The sequence below is a fragment of the Silurus aristotelis genome, assembly GCF_946808225.1.
Source record: "Silurus aristotelis genome assembly, chromosome: 8".
Lineage (NCBI taxonomy): Eukaryota > Metazoa > Chordata > Actinopteri > Siluriformes > Siluridae > Silurus > Silurus aristotelis.
Window position 1 is genome coordinate 19,408,929 of NC_139581.1, and position 22,147 is coordinate 19,431,075.

At 38.2% G+C, this 22,147-nt stretch overlaps 1 protein-coding gene and 1 long non-coding RNA gene across 12 annotated transcripts in view; one reads left to right on the top strand and one right to left on the bottom strand.

Moving 5' to 3' along the window:
• The window catches only part of LOC310730450, a 198,309-nt gene extending 193,176 nt beyond the window's left edge, over positions 1-5,133 (top strand). Inside the window, exon 2 of the long non-coding RNA XR_014534837.1 lies at positions 2,648-5,133. This is a non-coding gene — a long non-coding RNA (uncharacterized lncRNA). The remainder of the gene's footprint in view (positions 1-2,647) is intronic.
• Positions 1-22,147, bottom strand: part of arhgef12a (Rho guanine nucleotide exchange factor (GEF) 12a) — a 70,505-nt gene that overhangs the window by 3,190 nt on the left and 45,168 nt on the right. For 6 of the 11 annotated variants that reach the window (XM_083549377.1, XM_083549382.1, XM_083549379.1 and 3 more), the window contains 17 exons: positions 15,995-16,130; positions 15,030-15,065; positions 14,746-14,879; positions 14,434-14,580; positions 13,743-13,828; positions 13,526-13,651; positions 11,456-11,570; positions 10,580-10,680; positions 9,034-9,111; positions 6,728-6,803; positions 6,462-6,629; positions 6,282-6,369; positions 6,055-6,132; positions 5,887-5,960; positions 5,630-5,797; positions 540-701; positions 42-259 (listed from right to left, as the gene is read on the bottom strand). In XM_083549377.1, the coding sequence (XP_083405503.1) occupies positions 42-259; positions 540-701; positions 5,630-5,797; positions 5,887-5,960; positions 6,055-6,132; positions 6,282-6,369; positions 6,462-6,629; positions 6,728-6,803; positions 9,034-9,111; positions 10,580-10,680; positions 11,456-11,570; positions 13,526-13,651; positions 13,743-13,828; positions 14,434-14,580; positions 14,746-14,879; positions 15,030-15,065; positions 15,995-16,130 (1,991 nt within the window). Of the gene's footprint in view, positions 1-41; positions 260-539; positions 702-1,477; positions 1,874-3,841; positions 5,798-5,886; positions 5,961-6,054; positions 6,133-6,281; positions 6,370-6,461; positions 6,630-6,727; positions 6,804-9,033; positions 9,112-10,579; positions 10,681-11,455; positions 11,571-13,525; positions 13,652-13,742; positions 13,829-14,433; positions 14,581-14,745; positions 14,880-15,029; positions 15,066-15,994; positions 16,131-22,147 lie in introns of those variants that run through there. The other 5 variants (XM_083549376.1, XM_083549383.1, XM_083549378.1 and 2 more) reach the window with 4 other exon arrangements.

Genomic DNA, 22,147 nt, shown 5'->3' on the forward strand with positions numbered 1-22,147 from the left:
TCAAGAGACAAAGGTACAAGCATGTGTATGTGTGGATAGACCTTGAGGTGATTGAGGTTAGCTTGCAGAGATCGCAGGTATGTGAGAACCTGTCTGCTAATACCACATAAGCTCTCTGCTGAGGACGAGGAAAACCTGAGGCTGATACCCGAGTCTGCAGTGCAGCCACGGGAAAGACCCAACTCCTTTCTCCTGTACTGAATATTATCATCAGTGCTGCTCTCAGAGCCACCAGAGCCCTCCAGCACCAGGTAGCCTGCTTCATTTATACAGAAATACGCACACACACGCAGACAATGGTAAGTCATCACAGTCACAAATGCCACTGTACGCTTCAAATGATTAAACTGATCAAAACCCTTTAAAGCTCTGCACCAATAACAAAGCCCCTTGGATAGATCTCAATTTAGATACTACAATTAATCTAATTCCACAATTTTTATTCAAAGCTTTATTTATATATGTCCTTTATATTTTAACAACACTAGACTTGCAATTAATTCCTCATTTTCCCCATCACCATTTCTACTCTCACTCACCATAGTCTTCAATGCCTTCAAAAAAACCTGTGTCCCCTGAGGAGGCATCCTGAGACCTGCATGATGTGCGCAAAGATGTCGTCCTGAGGAGACGCCTGCCAATCCGCTCCCCGTCGTTCTGGGCCATCAGCTGAGTTACCAGCACCTGCTTTAAAGCTGCCACTAAAAAGGCAAAGAAAAGAATAGCACAGCACAACACACACACACACACACACACACACACACACACACACACACACACACACACACACACACACACACAGAAGCTTAGCTGATGAAAATCACTTTCCGTTTTCTGGTGTATTAATATTTGGTGATCAAATATTCAATTTTGTATGACAAGTTAAATGACATCACATAAATTGTTCATTTTCCTAAGTTTGTTTTATGATATTGGCCAGTAGGTTTGTCCAGTAATTTGTGGTTTGTGTGTGTATTAGTAAAACTTTTTGAGGGGAGTGGGAATGATTGATCAAAAGATGTTCTGAAGAAATGGGTGGAACTGGTAAAATCTTCAGTAGTCCAATGCGGAAATCTGATATATAGCAATACATGTAAAGCACAAATATAGCATACATGTTCATGTTTGGATTTTATAAATATAGAAATATGTCAGATACTTGTACATATATGCTATATATATATTTAAAAATTACAAAAATTGCCGGGGTTTTTTTTTTATATGTAACATATTTCCCCGAATACACATACCGTATTGTATGTGTGTATATTTACTTGTATTTATAATAAACGCACACAGACACGTGTGTGTGTGTGTGTGTGTGTGTGTGTGTGTGTGTGTGTGTGTGTGTGTGTGTGTGTGTGTGTGTGTGTGTTTGTGTGTGTGTGAATGAATGATATAAAGTTATGTAAACTGATGAACTGTGATTTAAGCTTGTGTAACACACAAAATGTACTCTTTTCCAATAACTTACTTTATAAAACTACCTTACATTTCCTTAATTCTATTAAATAAATGGTCAAAAACATGTTTAATTTTTAAACATTTATTGTTGGTTTACAATTTTTTCCGGAGTCAAAGATTAAAATAAAAAAACAGAGCAAGCAACAGAACATAATGCAGTACTTAATTTAACCAGTGTGCCAACATGTAACAGAAATCAACAAGGAACCAAATCTAACATTTAACACGATGCAAGAAAACTGTAACACTGCTAAATTAAACATCATCACATTTTCAAAGTAACATTGTGACTGCATGGTATAGTAAGTAAATTGCATTTTCTTCCGATCTGGAACTGGAAGCATTTGAGTAATTGTCCCAAACCGGTGTCCAAAATGTTGGAATAATGCCCCTCCCAAAACTTACATATCTGAAAGTCAAAAAAAAAGAGAGAGAAAACAAGAGACATCAACCCTTTTACAAAGAAATTACACGAGTATAAGTGTAAAGAGTAAAAAAAATTAAATAATAAAAAAATGTTTTATTAAAAATAATAATAATAATAATTTAGTGATTGTCCCAAACAGGTCAACAATGCAAAAAATGTGGAATGATGTAACATAGATTAGGTCTCTGAAATAGTAAAAATAGATAATAGTTTATAATAATAAGATTTTTTTGTAATGAGGTTACAACTCAGCATGAAAACGCATGTTTCGCTTCATGTACACAATTTGTTTTAACATGAAATCAAACCTTTAAGCGTAGATAACTTTCTTATAAAGTTGATTGTGTATTTGTGCAACTTTCGGCATATTTGCAAAGGATATTTCTAGCAAGTAAAATGAATGTCGAGATGACAAATCATACACATGTAATTTTGCTTAAATACGATGCATAAAGGCAAGCGTATATGTTCCAATGATTCAAGTCACAAATACACTATATTGGCAAAAGTATTGGGTCACCTGGTCATACAGTAAATATAGTATATTATTTTTGAGCATTGCATTCTGCATTTAGTCCCAATTTGCTCTTATAATTCCCTCCACTGTTCTGGGAAGATGTTACACTACATTTTGGAGTGTGCTTATGGATATTTGTGTTCATCAGCCACAAGGGGTTTATGAAAGGCAGGTACTGATGTAGGTGAGGAGACCTGGGGTGCAGTCAGCGTTCCAATTCATCCCAAGGTGTTCAGTAGGGATGAGATCAGAGCTCTATAGCAGGCCACTCAAGATCTTCCTCTCCAAAACATGTAAACCAGATCTTCAAGGAGCTCACTTTGTGCACAGGGGCATTGCCATGCTGGAACAGGTTTGGGTTTCCAAGTTCAAGTGAATGCAAAATATTATTATAGCATCTAAAGACGTCCTATACAGTTGAGTGCCTCCAGCTTTGTGGTAACAGGTTGGAAAAGAACCACATATAGCAGGAAAGGTCAGGTGTCCTAATGCTTTTGAAAATATAGTGTATTTGCTAATTTGCTTTTAATGAGAAATCCTATGAACCCTATGAATGTTTACATTTAGAGAACATTCATGTTTGTTTGAGAGTTAGTATATTAGCAAAGGCAAAAATAACGTCGAGATGATAAAAAAACAACAAAAAAAAAACAACACGTAATCTCATAATGATCAAAGTAACTCTAAATATATATATTTCTTTTTTATAGAAGACAGGAAATCAATAATTCACCCATAACTGCAGTCACAGCAAAACCATGATATTTTAATAAATCATAAAAATAGTTGATGTTTAAGTGAAAATCATTTTTAAATAGTGAAAATATCTTACCATGTAAAATCTCCACATCTTTTAATCAAAATCTTCCTTGTCGCCGTGTCAGTGTTGCAGGAAGTATTCCGCCCCGACTTGCCGTCGTTAAGGTGCATTTTTTTTGTTTTGTTTTGTTTTCTTATGACTGTAACGCGCATGCGCAACACCTTCATTTGCGCCTTATGGCAGCAGATCAGGTATAGTGAATGTAATTTGATCAGGTTTGTTTCAGATCCATTACATTCATGTCAGAGTAATTTGAAACAATAATTATAGTTATCTTATAGCATTGAATATATATCTTATTTGAATTGTTTGCTTCTATTCAAAGAAGAGCCTGAATAATTTAATCCTCTGCATTTACAGATATACATTTAACAACAGAGATGCACAGAAAATGCATCTCTAAGTGTATCAATGTGAAATATTCCCATGAGCAAATTCTACATTAATCATCTATGTGACACTATTTTCACATAGTAACTAATTCCATAATTCAACATGAGTTCTCATATATTATGTTCTACTTTAATGTTTCACAAATGGAGTTACACAATATATTAAAGTAAATTTATCCTACATATGTATACAATTATTATTTAATAAAAAATAAAATGTCCACGTATGTACATATACTTTATTATGTCTCAAGCAGCCAATAGAACTACAAATATTTTCATAAAATGTTCACATACATTAACTATCATTTTATACACATGTTCACATATGGCTGTATATCAGATTTCTATATGGGGTAGGCATGGAATTGGTCAAACCGTCTAAAGGAGCAGGTGGGATTGGTCAAACATTTCCGTGAAAGTGGAAAAAGAGAGAGAAAACGCCGACAGCAGAATGAAAGTACAAGACATCATATCTTGTGATTGTCCGAATTTTTGGAAGTGAATTCCACCTTCTAGAAACAAAAGCTGGAATCATCTGCACACAATCCACACAAACTCTACATCTTTCCATGCACCTTCCTCCATTATAGCTGATCATTTCACTACCCTTTCTGATGAAAAGATTGATAAACCTCCCATCACAAAACACTCAGGTTTCCACTTCTCTCTCACCAACACATTTTTTCTATCAACAGAAGAGATCCTGCAATCCCATCACCTGTTTATAGGATCCAGCCCCATCTCACAAGATGTCCACCATAACATCTTCATAACATCTGGTCAAGTTCCTACCATGTTCAAAAGCGCTAGGCTTATTTCCATCCTTAAGAACCTACTGTTTATTATTACATGTCTTTTTTCTTAAAGCAGCACATTCCACAGAGACAGATGGCTTCATTGTCATGAGTGAGAAGTTACATGTTACTAGATGTTCCATGCGGTCATCAGTCCTTATGTGCCTTGACCTTCCTGCAGCATTCAACACTGTTATCCACAAGACTCTCATGACCAGCACCAAATGAAATTCATGGCACAGCTTGTCAATAATGTGCTTCTTACTTGGAAGTTCGGTCACATGACAAATGGATCATTCATACTCAATGTCATGCTAAGCAGGCCACTCATGTGCCCTCATCATCTCAAGACTACAATACTGCAACTCCCTTCTGGCAGGTCTGCCTCTGAAAAACATTCATTCTCTTCAAATGATCCAGAAAGCAGCTGCATGACTTGTTTCCAACCTTACTAGATTCTTCCATACCAGCCCACTGCTACAATCCCTCCACAGGTTTCCTATTGCAGCCCGCATCAGATTGAAAATTCTTAAGTTTGCCTACAAAGCCAAAAAATGGACCAGCACCTGTCTGCCACAGCACTTATCTTAACCTACAAAGAACCCCGCTCTCTTCAAACCTCAACCAAAGCTTAACTGATCCCACCATCTCTCATTGTAAGGAAGACATGCTTTTAGACTTCTCTCTTCTTGTAAAACTAGAACTTTACCTTAAAATAAAACTCTTTCTTACATTTTCTCTCTCAACAGAATTTTAGACTTAGAGCATTCATAGTCTGTGTTCTAATGATGCATCATTTTACTGTATTTATTGATGTATAAGACTTTCAAAGCACTGTTCTCTCTAGATTAGAGAGTCTGCAAAATGCCATGATTGTAAATGGAAACTTTCTGTATGAGCGGGTGAGATTGGTCAAATGTTTATGTGATTTAAATTACTAATTGTTTTCTTTTAGAGAAAGAGAAATCAAACTTTTTTCGTAGAGAGTTTGATTGCTGAAACTTTCTGAAAGAGTGGGAAGGATTGATTAAACCTTCTGTGGGAGTGGGTGGGATTGGTCAACATTTCTCTGAGCGTAGGAGGGACTAGTCAAACTTTTCGAGGGGGTGTTTATGTTCAAACTTTCTGCAAGAGTGGGTGGAATTGGTCAAATGTTCTTTGGTGGGATTGCTCAATTGAGTGTCTGCCAGAGCAAGAGAATGCGTCACTCACAGGTTTTCAGAGCTTCATCGGCCCTGCAAGAAGAGGCTGGTAAGTCTGTGCCACAGCCATCCAGCAGCTCTGGTTCAGGATAAGACCATTCATCATGGCCATGTGCTTGAGTTTGCTCCTGCTCTCCATTGTTGGTGGAATGATCAGATACAGCATCACAGACTTTACCTTAAAACACAATGTCCAGATCACACACACACAGTGACTGGCATTCAGATCACTGACATTAACAGAAAGATACAAGAAATTTTGGTTACCTGAGCTACTGCTAGCACACTTTTGTTCTGGAGCTTTGGCAAGTTTACTAACTCTGACTCCATTTTTCTCCGCTCTAAGGAAAGTTAAAATAGAGTCTGAGTCACTGTATGCTTGGTCTTGGAAATTTTCAGTGGTTGGATTTGAAAGGAGAAAGGGAGCGCACTTACGCAGATGGGGGCAGAGGAATGACGCCGTGTGGCCTGGACTTCATTGCATCTGCTCGCTGAATAATGTGCCTCTGCCATCTGAGAAAGAAAGAATAAATGACATCAGAGAAGTAGGAGGTGATGTTGGGGCAAGAGTGATAGAGACAAGATGAGGGGAAAAAAATGGAAAGTGAAGAAAAACTGAGAGAAAAAGTCCAAAGTGGACAAATGGCAGTCTGAGCACTTACATTCTCTGTTCAGACACTGTTTGGGCCATCAGTTCATAGATCTGAGCTCCGTTATCCGACATGGAGAGCACAAAAAAGGACCTGTTGTCTGTTTATGGAGGGATAGTTTTAATTGACATCATTCCTCAAAGTGTGTGTATATGCATGTGTGTGTGTGTGTGTGTGTATAAAAGAATTCACCTGTGGCCACTGACCGTACAAGTACAGTGTTGAGCTTGACGACAGGGCTGAAGATATGCTGCGTGTCGGCCGAGCCTGCACGATTCTTACTGTGGCATTTCAGAATGAGTCTTTCATCTTGCTTCTGCAAAAGCACCAGGATGTCCTCAAGCAGTAGTGTGTATAACTCTGAAAGAAATGCCCACATACAAATATTGCAGGTATTTTAAATATGATATACATGCATCGAACACTATTTAAAACAGACTGTATTCTTGGTTCCCTACCAACAGTCTTGTCTTTGTTCAGCTTCCAAGTCAATGGACCTTCATGCATTAACTTCCTTTTGGTGAGATCTAGATTCTGAAAAGATGAGACAAATTTATTTGGATTTAAGAAATTTGGGTATAGTGTATATTTACACACCGATCAGACATAACATTATGACCACCTGCCCAATTTTGTGTTTTCCCCCTTTAACTTCTTCAGCAATTTGAGCTACAGTTGCTCGTCTGCTGGATCAGACTACCAGCCTTTGACATCACAATTTAGCCCTTGTCAAATTAGCTCAAATCCTTATGCTTGCCCATCTTTCCTGCTTCTAACGTCAACTTTGAGGTCAAAATGTTCATTTGCTGCCTAATTTATCCCAAATACGAACAGGTGCCATAATAAAGCCAATTAATGTTATTCACATCATAGTTAATACTTTTATAAGGTCCTAATGTTATGTATGGTTGAATCTTGGATATATTTTAGAGTAGTCAGTGTGCAACTTGTGTAGCAGTAAAGATCTACTGTCTTCTAAAAAATAACTCAACATACAGTTATTCTTCTCAAAATAGCTGGCAACAAAAGTGAGTAAGTGAACATGTCAAAACTTTGTCCTGTGTGAGCACCATTGTTATCTAGCACTGCCTTAATTCTCCTCGACATGGAATTCACCCTCTTCCACTCCTCCATAATGACATCAAAGAGCTCCTGGATATTAGACACATCCACCTTCTGCTTCAGGATGCCCCACAGGTGCTCAATAGGTTTCAGTTCTGGAGACATACTTGGTTACTCCATCTCCATCACCTTCACATTCCTCAGCACGGCAGTTGTCAACTTGGCGGTGTGTTTGGGGTCATTACTGTGTTGGAAAACTGCCGTTCGGCCCAGTTTCTAAAGGAAGTTTCTGCAGGGCAGAAACTGGAGACATACTTGGCCACTCCATCTTAATCACCATCACCATCCTCAGCACGGCGGTTGTCAACTTGGCGGTGTGTTTGGGGTCATTATTGTGTTGGAAAACTGCCGTTCGGCCCAGTTTCTCAAGGAAGTTTCTGCATGCTTCTGAATGTCACAATACATGTTGGAATACATGTTTCCCTCAAAAACCACAGCTCCCCAGTACCAGCAGCACTCATAAAGCATGACATACACCATGATGCTACCACCACCATGCTTGACTGTAGGCAAGATGTTCTTGGTACTCCGCAACATGGCATCACCATACATGCTGGACACCCTCTGAGCCAAACAAGTTTATCTTAGTCTCATCAGACCACAGGACATGGTTTCACTAATTCATGCTCTTGGACAGGTTTGTCTTCAGTGGAACCTGCCTTGAAAAACCTCTGTAATACCCTGGTCACTGTACTGTAACTCAGTTTCACGGTGTTACTGATCTTCTTATCGTTTAGGCCATCTTTGTGAAGAGCAACAATTCTAATTCTCAAATCCTCAGAGAGTTCTTTGCCATGAGGTGCCATGTTGAACATCCAGTGGTCAATATGAGAGAATTGTACTCAAAGAACCACATTTTAACACATTTCTATGGTCCTGTCAAGCAGACAAAAACCTGAACATGATGAAAAGGACATGTGGCTTTGCATAGTTACATGACATACAGCTGTTATAACTTTGGGTGTACTCACTTTTGTTGCCAGCTATTTTGACAATAATTTCCTTTGAGAACATATAATAAAATGGTTGCTGAAATATGGAATAGGTACTCACTTTTGTGAGATACTGTATATATAATGTGTTTTAACACTCTCTGCTGCACTTTTCACAGACCTGCCTACACTGACAGCACAGGAAACACAAAGTATCACAAGACAAAAGAACAGACTTCACAAAAGCAAATGCCACAGATCAGAATCTCCCACCCAGAGAACATGGTCCTGGTTACAGATGACTGTGGCATTGCTGCAACTCAAACTCGTTATCTCCAGAAGATAGGTTAAAGCAGTTACAGTTGGGTATACAGAACAAAAAAGCGACTGGTTTCCTTACGTTAAATATCAAGAATTCTTCTAAACCAAGAACTTCTAAAGGAACTATCAAACACTTGAGATTCTTATATTCTTATATGAAGAATTCTTCTAAATCAAGAACTTCTAAAGGAACTATCAAACACTTGAGATTCTTATATAATTTTTTTTTTATCAGAAACAGAAGACCACCTTTTTGCCATATTTTTTTCATGGTACCAGCGATGTTAAAAATAAAGAGCTTCTATGCAAAAAGTTTGTAGGTTAGCAGGTTGGGATTAGTATCATGCTATATTGTGGACTTTATCCAAAAACAGTTTAACATGGCTGACCTTAAACTCAGAAATGAGTGGATTCTCACTCTGCTTCAGAGAGGAGAAGTCCAGGCGTCTCTGGTAGTCCTCCAGATGCTGAAAATGTACAGCAAGAAAAAAAGGAGATAAAAAACAAAAACATTTTACTAGTAAGCTAATAACAACATATTGTTAAACTTGGATTTTAGGAATTAAAACAAAGACAGCAAACACGAAATAATACATTATATGCAGTAGTACAGTAGAGTAGTCCCCTGCTTTAGCACGGTTCGAATCTCGGGCCTTTGGTTTATTGCGGAATTGCATTTGTAAATGTAATTCATTACTGTACTAAAGTAGCGTTTTCGTTTATATTTACTTTACTGAATTATTTCCATTTGGGGAGACTTTAATTTACTTCAACTTTCAAAGTGAAATATCTTAATTTTTTACTCAACTACATTTTGTGAAATCATTCGTTCCTTTTTATTTCTGAGTGGATCTAAGCCTTATTTACACGATTTTTTTGTAGTAGTTGAAAAGAAGGTTTTGGGCTAATGATTATTTTAATGGATATCAATCAGTGTTTGACTCATTTATATCATAGTATTAATAGACTGATGTGCTAAGAGTAACATTTGAGCGTTTTTACATAAACTGAGTTAATTTGCAAGAATCTTGTGACAAAAATGTTACTGTATTTTCCGGACTATAAGCCGATATTTTCCACGCTTTAAGCCCAGCGGCTTAAACAATGAAGCGGCTAATTTATGGATTTTTCCTGGGTTTTTCCCGGTTTCACAAACTTCACGCCGGCAAAAAAACCGATCCCCGTAACATTAGACCGATGAAATTGTTGAACAGGTTCAGGTGAACCAATGAAACTCTTTATATTAAATCAGATGCGCTCCCACTGAATCGGGCCACACCATATCATAAATATGGATGAGGTTCCTCTGATGTTTGACCTGCCTCTCACTCGGACAACAACCGGGCATGAAAAAACGCACTTCACCTGTGTTCTGAGCTGCACGGCATCGGGAGAAACGCTTCAACGATGGTGATTTTTAAACACACGACGTTGCCAAAAGAAAAACTTCAGAGAGAAATTGTTGTGAAAGGAAGGAGGAAGACAGTGACTGTTTAGATACAAGCCGTGTAACAGGCACTGTCTTTCGTTAAAGCGTGTGTAAAGTTCATTAGTTTCAGTGTAGGCACCTGCGTCTTATAGACAGGTGCGGCTTATTTATGTTCAAAATAAAAATCTTTGTCAAATTCAGTGGATTTTATTTGGGTGCGCTTTATAGTCCGAACATTACGGGTAATAGGAACATTATAGCCATAATAACTCATAGTACTTTGGATACTCAAGTACATTTAAAGGCTTCTGTAATACTTCTGTACTTTTACTAAGGTAAAAGTTTAAAGGGACACTTTCACTGAAGAAATACTTTACCTAGTCTATCTCTACTTTAACTCAAGTACATGGTTTGCATACTTTGTCTACCAATTAACCTAGTGTTCAGTTTCCAGCGGTTTGGAGAAGAAAGTTAGCATGGCTGCTTAATCAGGTCAGAGTGATTACCTGTTTATTTTCTGACTCCTTCACCACTTGGTTAACGTGGTTGAGGATCTTGCGACAACAATCGGCCGCTTTCCTCACCTTGTCTTTCTCCTCTGGATCACCTGGAAACAGATGGGAGACACAGGAGAAATATATATTTTTTAAAGAACCAGGCCTGCCAAGTAGCGAATTTTTCCCTAGTGCATGAACAGATTGCCTGAACAGAGTTAATTTGCAGGCTTAGACAAATGAAACACTATTAGATTCCCTAAATTGCACACTTTAAATGAAGTTGATGGTGGTATTTTCAGGAAAGCATGTGGCATTTAAATGCTCCAGAACAATGGCTCTTTTGGTAAACCCTGTATTAATAATAAAAAAAGCCTATTTGTTATTTGGAATTGCCTGACTATCAGCCAGTGCCAGCACTGAATAAGCCTCATTACTGAAAGCTGAGATGGACGTGGCTGAATTTGTCTAGGATGGGTGAGTCCTCTGGCAGCCCTTCCCACTGCTGGCGGTCAGAATAGAGGAGATGGCCAGAAGCAGACAGAGCCATCACTCACACTGCTCTAAACGCATCACACTGTAGACAGAGAGATGTTGTAGCACTATACACAGGGGGTAATGAAGCTGCATTAAAATGAGTATGAATACATGCATGCATTCGTGTGAAAATTGTGTGTGTGTGTGTGTGTGTGTGTGTGTGTGTGTGTGTGTGTGTGTGTGTAATAACTGCATAGGTATGCAAATGAAACAAGACATCCAATCTGTCTGGAAGAGAAATACACAGGCACATGAAAAGTACCTTTGTACATAGTTTGAATTAGAAAGAATAGGTGTGCGCTACAATTAAAAAAGTATGAATATTTATAAATGCACATTAATGCTTGGTACCAGTGTACTTGGCGATGTTCTCCAACAGTAATGGGTACTTGGTGAGCCTTTGCATCTCAGCAGGAATGATGTCCTTCAGCTGCAGCCTCCGGCACAACCGATTACTCTCTGCCTCCTGCACAGAGAAAAAAAAAAAAACAATAGCTCTAAATCCTAATTCAAGAAAAAACGCATGTATATGACGAATACTACACCAAACCATGTCACAAAAACAAACACACGTCTTGTATTTCTGTGAAAGCATATCTTGGAATGACAGATGGCTAGAATTGCTCTCTGTATGAAAAAAGTACACCTTCTGTACACCTGCATATTCAAGAGATTTTTCATGTGGCAGTAATGTGGGGTAATGCATAAAACTCTACAGAAAGAAGAAAAGAGCATTAATAATTCATATCGAAATGAACGTTAATGTTATTCTTAATGTTCATATCAAATATAAGAGAAACCTCGACCAGAGAATTTTTTTTTTATCATCACCAGATGGTCGATTACTCGTTCGAGTATTTCAGAAACTGTTAATCTCCTGTTTTTTTTGTTTTGGTTTTCCCCACACAAAACAATCTCTAAAGTACGATTGCGTTTTAGTGGCACGTTAAAAAAAAAAAATCGAAGATAATGAGAATAAAAGTCATAGCAGTAGGAGAATAAAGTCAAAATATTTTGAGAATAAAGTCGTAGTATTACGAGATGAAAGTGGTAACATTTTGAGAAAAATCATAGCATTGGGAGAAATGTTTCATTGTTTTGCATAAAATGGATGGTAAGGATTTGGTAGTTCTAGTTTGGGTCAGGATTTAGCAGTAAGGAAATTCTTTGGTTTTTTTTGGCACATCAGCATGGAGTTTTAATTACCGTATTTTCCGGACTATAAGCCGCTACTTTTTTCCCACGCTTTGAACCCCGCGGCATAAAAAATGAAACGGCTGATTTATGGATTTTTCCTGGGTTTTCCCGGTTTCACAAACTTCAAACCAAAAAAACTGAACCCCGTAACATTAGACCAATGAAATTGCCGAACGGGTTCAGGTGAACCAATGAAATTCTTTATATTAAATCAGATGCGCTTCCACTGAATCGGGCCGCACCACATCATAAATATGGATGATGTTCCTCTGACGTTTAACCTGCCGCTCCCTCGGACTGTCTACAGGAAATGCTAATCATTCGTCACGCTGAAAACAACCAGGCATGAAAAAAACGCACTTCACCTGTGTTCTGAGCTGCACGGCATCGGGAGAAAAGCTTCACCGATGGTGATTTTTAAACGCACGACGATGCCAAAAGATAAACTCCCGAAATAAATAGTTGTGAAAGGAAGGAGGAAGACAGTGAACAATGACGCCTAACAAGAAAGTCATTGTTCACTGTCTTCCTCCTTCCTAACCTAAACTGGAGAGTTGAAAACTGATATAAGTATCAATTGATATATTTCAACTAAATGGCGAAAGCATTTTGTGTGTATTTATACAGAAAACAAACAGAAATGGTCATATAGAGATATTTATTTTTCCAGAGAAGAAAAAAAGAATTTCTTTTTATTTACTATTTAAAAAAAAAAAAAAAGGAGTGGAATGCTTGTTCTTATGTTTAGACCGGCATTAATAAAAGAAAAAAAACGCCATGGCCACGATTTGTGACTAAATCTCCTACGTGAGCTCCCTGCTGAGCTCCAAAAATACCAAGAACTTCAGACAGTGAGTTTCCACAAAGTTCAGCTTCAAAACAAATAAGCAAAAAAATAAAAAGGTGTTTTCCAGTAGGCTATATTCAAATGTCAAGCAAAGGTCCTTGCTTTTTCATTTTCATCACAAACAGCCTGACAGCAAGAACAAAAAATTGGTGTTCTTGGTTCTCGGATGCAAATCAAACCCAGTTTTAATGTAAGCCTGGAGCTGTGAGGCAGCGAGGCTACCTGTTGTGCCAGGCTGCCTCTAGGGTAAACATCCTGGCTCATTTACATCTCACAATTCCACCCTCTTATGATGCCTGTGCATGTATGCGTGTTAAAAAATAAAATAAAAACATGTTCAACCAGGAACTGAACCATTGGTGAGGCACTGCTCTTACATGCATGAAAGTGAGGAAGCGCTGGTCCTTCTTTTGACGGCTCTTGATGAGCTCCAGCGCAAAGGGCTGGTTACTGCAGAAGGTGCCTACTGCGTTCCTCATTTTTTCTTCCTCTTCTCCGCTGAACTGAAAAAGAAATTCAGAAAACCATGACTGATTTCATACTGAGCCAACAATGAAACCCTGACACTACTCTTGGTTAAAACCTTGCCCTTACCCAAGACAGCAAATCGTCTCCAATTTGGTCAACCACTGATGTTTCATTCCTCTTGCGTATGGTGGCCATCTGCTCCGAAATTGACACTGGAGAAAAATGTACAAGATTGAGTGGAAAGAAGAAAAAACAGAGCTAAATAAGAGTATATGAATGTACTCAATAAACAAGTACCGTATTTTCCGGACTATAAACCGCTACTTTTTTCCCCACTCTTTGAACCCCGCGGCTTAAACAATGAAGCGGCTAATTTATGGATTTTTCCTGGGTTTTTCCCAGTTTCACAACATTCAAGCAAAAAAACTGAGCCCCATAACATTAGACCAATGAAATTGCCGAACGGGTTCAGGTGAACCAATTAAAACTCTTTATATTAAATCAAAATGAGCATCAGAAAATAATAAGGACATATTCCTCGGTCGTGCATACATGCAGTAATACCGGAAAAAGGCTATTTTTAAAATGCCGCTCTGCTCTTAAAGGAGCCACAACATATTTCACCCGTTACACCGTGTAACAGACACACTCTTTCGTTAAAGCCTGCGTAAAATTCATTAGTTTTAATGTAGACACCTGTGGCTTATAGACAGGTGCGGCTTATTTATGTTCAAAATAAAAATCTTTGTCAAATTCAGTGGGTGCGGCTTATATTTGGGTGCGCTTAATAGTCCGGAAATTACGGTAAGCTTGGTACCATGGAGCTGGATGATCTCCTCCAAGTTGCTGAAGATGTTTTTAATGTCAGATAATGGCAGTATGTTGTCACGGGTCAGCTTTTGGTAGAAGACATTGTCCAGGACTTTCAGCATGCGAACATGTGCCCGCTCCGTGTAGAAAAGCTCTGAGTCCACGAAATAATATACACATTATTATTGATTTATCACTAATGAAAAATTATTTTGTGGTTTTCCTAGATAAGTCCATTCTCATATGAAATACAAATTCAATGCATTTTAACAATTCCCCTCGAATCAGTGTTATGTTTACAAAAGGATTTCAGTCCTACCATTAATAACTTCCTGTCTCTTGATCTCCTGAGTCGTCAGTTCAGATAGAACTTCCATCTTGACAAGCTGCTGCCAGTTTGGAGGATCCATGTCGGAGTAAACCCCATCGTCCTCACTCAGGGTCTCCTCTAGCCTGAGAGATAAAGGATGATGAAAATGATAGAGAGGTTATCTAACAACAGACGTGCTCATCAAAATACTAAAACGAACTGTCTGACAGGCAGGGTACAGTGCACAAAGACAAAGATCGAATGTTAAAGAAAAAGCCATGCAATAGGAATACCTTCTGCTCAGTTTTGGTGTTCCTACATCCACAAATCTGAAAGAAAAATAATAATACAAAAACAAACAAACATCAACGTATTTCTTATCATTCAACTTTGCATATGACCGTACAGATTTTTCAGTCTGGTTTGCTTCCACAGACAAAAAAAAAAAAAAAAAAAAAAAAAAAAAAAAAAAAAAAAAAAAAAATCACACATTGTAAAAGAAACCTTTGATCATGAGTTGAGTTCAGTGTCCTTGAAAAGCATAAAGCATGAAATGCGCTTGATGCAAAGTTCTGCCGGTTTAAAACATTTTGATGAAAGTCTCAATGTGAACGCTGCTACATTCGTCGAAAATCCTTTTACAAGAAGACGATAACAAACTCGTAAGACTGCTACAAATAAGGTATTGGCAATGGTGAAACACAACTATGATGTGAGATTTAAAACAATGCCAGTTCAAAAGAACTGTAACAGAGGGAGTGTCTAAAAGAATTGTGTCAAAACGACTGTCTATGTAATGTCTTGTCACAGTTCCATTATCATGAGATTTTCATATTTATGAAAATTGTATTGGAAGATGTATAGGAAATCATTTTAAAACCATTCAACTGCACATATACGTTGTAAACGTGGTCCAGTGGTTAAGACACTGGACAAATAAATATAAAAATATATATGATCTAAATATATTCAGCTATATATTAAGTAAAATCAAATATGTAGCAGCAGTAAAACAGATGGCAGGAAAGTCAGACTAAAATGACAGCTATACATGTTATGTAAAAAAAATTTTTATTACTATTGCACATCATTTCCAAGATAATATTATATTTGTGTGGTATACAAACCTATAACTATATCTATATCTAGGACCAGCTGTAAAATAGGCCGTAAAGTTTTTAATAATATAGTGGAAAAAAATTTATTTTAATACAGTGCAGACTGAGACTGCATGGAACAAAGTTTCCTGACTGTGTACCTGTCTCCATCTCTGTCTTCATCAAGATGTTCAATGCCATAGGTCATGCAATCATATGAGGGGTATGCCATGTCCAGCCCTTCTCCAACCTGCATACCATCACTCAACCGTTGGAGCATGAAGGATGGGCTCACACCTTTAGATACAACCAAAATAAAAGATTGTTCATAGTTTAACATATGTGTATGCATTGTGTCTGGGTCACCTAAATTATCATATTATATATATATATATATATACAGTGAGGAAAATAAGTATTTGAACACCCTGCTATTTTGCAAGTTCTCCCACTTAGAAATCATGGAGGGGTCTGAAATTGTCATCGTAGGTGCATGTCCACTGTGAGAGACATAATCTAAAAAAGAAAAAACCAGAAATCACAATATATGATTTTTAAACTATTTATTTGTATGATACAGCTGCAAATAAGTATTTGAACACCTGTCTATCAGCTAGAATTCTGACCCTCAAAGACCTGTTAGTCTGCCTTTAAAATGTCCACCTCCACTACATTTATTATCCTAAATTAGATGCACCTGTTTGAGGTCGTTGGCTGCATAAAGACACCTGTCCACCCCATACAATCAGTAAGAATCCAACTACTAACATGGCCAAGACCAAAGAGCTGTCCAAAGACACTAGAGACAAAATTGTACACCTCCACAAGGCTGGAAAGGGCTACGGGGAAATTGCCAAGCAGCTTGGTGAAAAAAGGTCCACTGTTGGAGCAATCATTAGAAAATGGAAGAAGCTAAACATGACTGTCAATCTCCCTCGGACTGGGGCTCCATGCAAGATCTCACCTTGTGTGGTCTCAATAATCCTGAGGAAGGTGAGAAATCAGCCCAGAACTACACGGGAGGAGCTGGTCAATGACCTGAAAAGAGCTGGGACCACCGTTTCCAAGGTTACTGTTGGTAATACACTAAGACGTCATGGTTTGAAATCATGCATGGCACAGAGGGTTCCCCTGCTTAAACCAGCACATGTCCAGTCACGTCTTAAGTTTGCCAATGACCATTTGGATGATCCAGAGGAGTCATGGGAGAAAGTCATGTGGTCAGATGAGACCAAAATAGAACTTTTGTGTCATAATTCCACTAAACGTGTTTGGAGGAAGAAGAATGATGAGTACCATCCCAAGAACACTATCCCTACTGTGAAGCATGGGGGTGGTAGGCATCATGCTTTGGGGGTGTTTTTCTGCACATGGGACAGGGCGACTGCACTGTATTAAGGAGAGGATAACCGGGGCCATGTATTGCGAGATTTTGGGGAACAACCTCCTTCCCTCAGTTAGAGCATTAAAGAGGGGTCGAGGCTGGGTCTTCCAACATGACAATGACCAGAAGCACACAGCCAGGATAACCAAGGAGTGGCTCTGTAAGAAGCATATCAAGGTTCTGGTGTGGCCTAGCCAGTGTTCAGACCTAAACCCAATAGAGAATCTTTGGAGGGAGCTCAAACTCCGTGTTTCTCAGTGACAGGCCAGAAACCTGACTGATCTAGAGAAGATCTGTGTGGAGGAATGGGCCAAAATCCCTCCTGCAGTGTGTGCAAACCTGGTGAAAAACTACAGGAAACGTTTGACCTCTGTAATTGCAAACAAAGGCTACTGTACCAAATATTAACATTGACTTTCTCAGGTGTTCAAATACTTATTTGCAGCTGTATCATACAAATAAATTGTTAAAAAATCATACATTGTGATTTCTGGATTTTTTTTTTAGATTATGTCTCTCACAGTGGACATGCACCTACGATGACAATTTCAGACCCCTCCATGATTTCTAAGTGGGAGAACTTACAAAATAGCAGGGTGTTCAAATACTTATTTTTCTCACTGTATGTATATATATATATACAGTGAGGAAAATAAGTATTTGAACACCCTGCTATCTTGCAAGTTCTCCCACTTAGAAATCATGGAGGGGTCTGAAATTGTCATCGTAGGTGCATGTCCACTGTGAGAGACATAATCTAAAAAAAAAATCCAGAAATCACAATGTATGATTTTTTTAAACTATTTATTTGTATGATACAGCTGCAAATAAGTATTTGAACACCTGAGAAAGTCAATGTTAATATTTGGTACAGTAGCCTTTGTTTGCAATTACAGAGTTCAAACGTTTCCTGTAGTTTTTCACCAGGTTTGCACACACTGCAGGAGGGATTTTGGCCCATTCCTCCACACAGATCTTCTCTAGATCAGTCAGGTTTCTGGCCTGTCGCTGAGAAACACGGAGTTTGAGCTCCCTCCAAAGATTCTCTATTGGGTTTAGGTCTGGAGACTGGCTAGGCCACGCCAGAACCTTGATATGCTTCTTACAGAGCCACTCCTTGGTTATCCTGGCTGTGTGCTTCGGGTCATTGTCATGTTGGAAGACCCAGCCTCGACCCATCTTCAATGCTGGAAGGAGGTTGTTCCCCAAAATCTCGCAATACATGGCCCCGGTCATCCTCTCCTTAATACAGTGCAGTCACCCTGTCCCATGTGCAGAAAAACACCCCCAAAGGATGATGCTACCACCCCCATGCTTCACAGTAGGGATGGTGTTCTTGGGATGGTACTCATCATTCTTCTTCCTCCAAACACGTTTAGTGGAATTATGACCCAAAAGTTCTATTTTGGTCTCATCTGACCACATGACTTTCTCCCATGACTCCTCTGGATCATCCAAATGGTCATTGGCAAACTTAAGACGTGCCTGGACATGTGCTGGTTTAAGCAGGGGAACCTTCCGTGCCATGCATGATTTCAAACCATGACGTCTTAGTGTATTACCAACAGTAACCTTGGAAACGGTGGTCCCAGCTCTTTTCAGGTCATTGACCAGCTCCTCCCGTGTAGTTCTGGGCTGATTTCTCACCTTCCTTAGGATCATTGAGACCCCACGAGGTGAGATCTTGCATGGAGCCCCAGTCCGAGGGAGATTGACAGTCATGTTTAGCTTCTTCCATTTTCTAATGATTGCTCCAACAGTGGACCTTTTTTCACCAAGCTGCTTGGCAATTTCCCCGTAGCCCTTTCCAGCCTTGTGGAGATGTACAATTTTGTCTCTAGTGTCTTTGGACAGCCCTTTGGTCTTGGCCATGTTAGTAGTTGGATTCTTATTGATTGTATGGGGTGGACAGGTGTTTTTATGCAGCTAACGACCTCAAACAGGTGCATCTAATTTAGGATAATAAATGTAGTGGAGGTGGACATTTTAAAGGCAGACTAACAGGTCTTTGAGGGTCAGAATTCTAGCTGATAGACAGGTGTTCAAATACTTATTTGCAGCTGTATCATACAAATAAATAGTTTAAAAATCATATATTGTGATTTCTGGATTTTTTTTTTTAGATTATGTCTCTCACAGTGGACATCCACCTACGATGACAATTTCAGACCCCTCCATGATTTCTAAGTGGGAGAACTTGCAAAATAGCAGGGTGTTCAAATACTTATTTTCCTCACTGTATATATATATATATATATATATATATATATATATATATATATATATATATATATATATATATATATATATCTCATACAACGTGTTTCCTCAATATTGGTTGAATTTCAAAAAGGTTTTCAAATCTACCTGCATCTTTGTCATTTTCTAAAAAATTTAATCTCAAAGCATAATTTCTTCTGTCACTTTTGGAAATGATTATATACACACAGTATTGTGTGGGATCAGTGTATGCCAGTAAATATGATTACTTTCTACCACAGTATATTGTAGCTGAAATAAAATGAAGACTTTGAAATACAGACTTTAATCTGAATATATTTACCTTCAACTCAGATAAATAATGTAGGAATTACAGCACTTTGAAAATGAGTGCGCCACTTTATCTTATAGCATGGGTGTGCATGACTAGTTGAACTAGTTGTAATTTATAAATAAAAGAAAACTAGTTCAACTAGTCATGCACACGGCCTGTACAAAAGATTTAACTTCTTTGTCTAAGTTTAATGTTTTGCAAAGGCCATGTCACCTGCAGTGAATTCAACTGAACATGCATTTTACTTACTAAAGGCAAAACTGAGTACAACAGAATTGTCCAAGAACAAGCAAGAACTGAAGAGAGCTGTATTAGAAACTAGGCAGAGCATCAACATAGATAAAAACTATAAAACATAGATTAAAAAAACGTCTTACGATGTCTTTTGACTTCCTGAATTTAAAATTTGCAACCCAGTATTAAAATAAATTTAGTCACAGAAAAAGTGCTAAGCTGTTCACTTAAAAACCACCATAATATTGAAAAATTATATTTCATTATATTGCACCCCAGGCCTGACTCTACTAATGCCCTTGTGGCTGAATGAGCAAAACAAAAAGAAACAAACAAAAAAAAACTCCACAACCACCCTCCAAAATCTAGTGGAACATCTTCCCAGAAGAGTTTAGGTTATTATAACAAAACATAACCTCCAGAACATGTGGAATGGAATGTTCAAAATACACACACATCTTATGATCAGGTGTCCACAAACTTTTCCATATAGTGTATATGAATTGCTATTGCATTAAGCTGCAGAGAAGGTTGGTAAAAATTGGTGGAAGTCGTTGTTTAAATATTTAAAACCGTACCGATTTTTTGGTCAGCAGTCATTATATTAAATGTGCTTAATGATGATATATTTACTTACTTGCTACCAAAAGGTCTGGCTTCATGCTAGTCTTCTGGGTCTTACAGATAAGTAAAGACCTAATATCTAGATGCAGCTCCAAACAAACCCGGCAATGGTGTAAAGTATTCTAAAGAAACCAACAGCTCCTCTGTGGGTTTATCATCTCCATGCTGCTGTACGTGTCCCAAAATAGTTGTACATCCTACTGATTTAGCACAGTATGTGAATAATGCCAGTGTTATTATAGATTAAATGAAACCCTGACTTAAAGCAACATCTCGCCAAGCCCACAACGTTTCCCTAAAACCCCCCAGTATGGTTAATACACACTGGGTTTATATGCATTATCTTACACAAGCCCAATGTTTTGTCAAGTCGAACAAATGCACTGTGCTTATTATAGCTTTGAGCTAGTATCAGTGTTCCCAGTGGACTCAATCACTATGTACACAAAGCTTTAAGCTCTGTTTTGAGTTTGCTTTTCATACAAGTCAGACATAAACCGATAAGCTCACATAGGCAGCTGTGGGGAAACAGGAGCTGAGATTGCTGAGAAGCCACACACTGCCAAAAACTGCCAGGAGGATCCATTTGACGGTGTTCATTTGAATAGTTGAGTTGGCTATCTCTGATAAGACATTATACAGTTCCCATTGGAAGAATTGGAGTGCCAATAAAAAGTCATTTCAAAGGCATTTATTTTCAATCAAGACACTTGGATTTGAGATGCAAAAATATATATAAAAAATAGAGAAAGTAAGATCACAATTTCAACTTCTATTTACTGTCATTTACATCTCGTATTAGTTATTGAATCCGTTAATCAAAAGTACATTTGACTATCAGGTGTTTCTTGTTTTCAGACAGAAATGTCTAATTTTGGCTTAGGCAAAGATGAGGAACTGAAAAACTACCAGCCACTGAACAAATCAGTAGAAAAAAAAGTTCATCAGTTACATCACTAACCTCCATAGGACAGGGAGTGAATTCAAGAGCAAAAAGATCGAAGCCCACCTTTTGGAGGAAACTATACATGCCCTTTTCTACATATTGCTCCCAGAGAATAATCCTGGCTATAAATAATAGTACTGCTTGTTACTGCTAGTTTATTCGCATGATGAAAATAGCATGCATATCTGATTTGCACACTATATCTAATCAGCTGCATCTTCTGATCTAATCATCAACTGCATCATCTGATTAGAACGTTTTTCGATGCTTTTCTAAGCAAGACAAGGATATTCTGGTTTCTCTCGTTCATCCTACTTATGATTCAGTTCATAGACCACATAATCAGTCCTGTCATTTCATCATCGTTTCAGTGCAGACACCCCGCTTAAGATATTATAGACAACTTTTCGCTAAATAGAAATGACACCCTAATAATACAATGTGGCAATTGCATCTGAAAATGTGCACTTTTCCCGCTTTTTAAAACATTATTTCCAGCACAAAACTCTGTCTGAGTGGACATTATCATCAACATGTCTGACAATTGATCTGTTTGAATTCCAATGTTCATG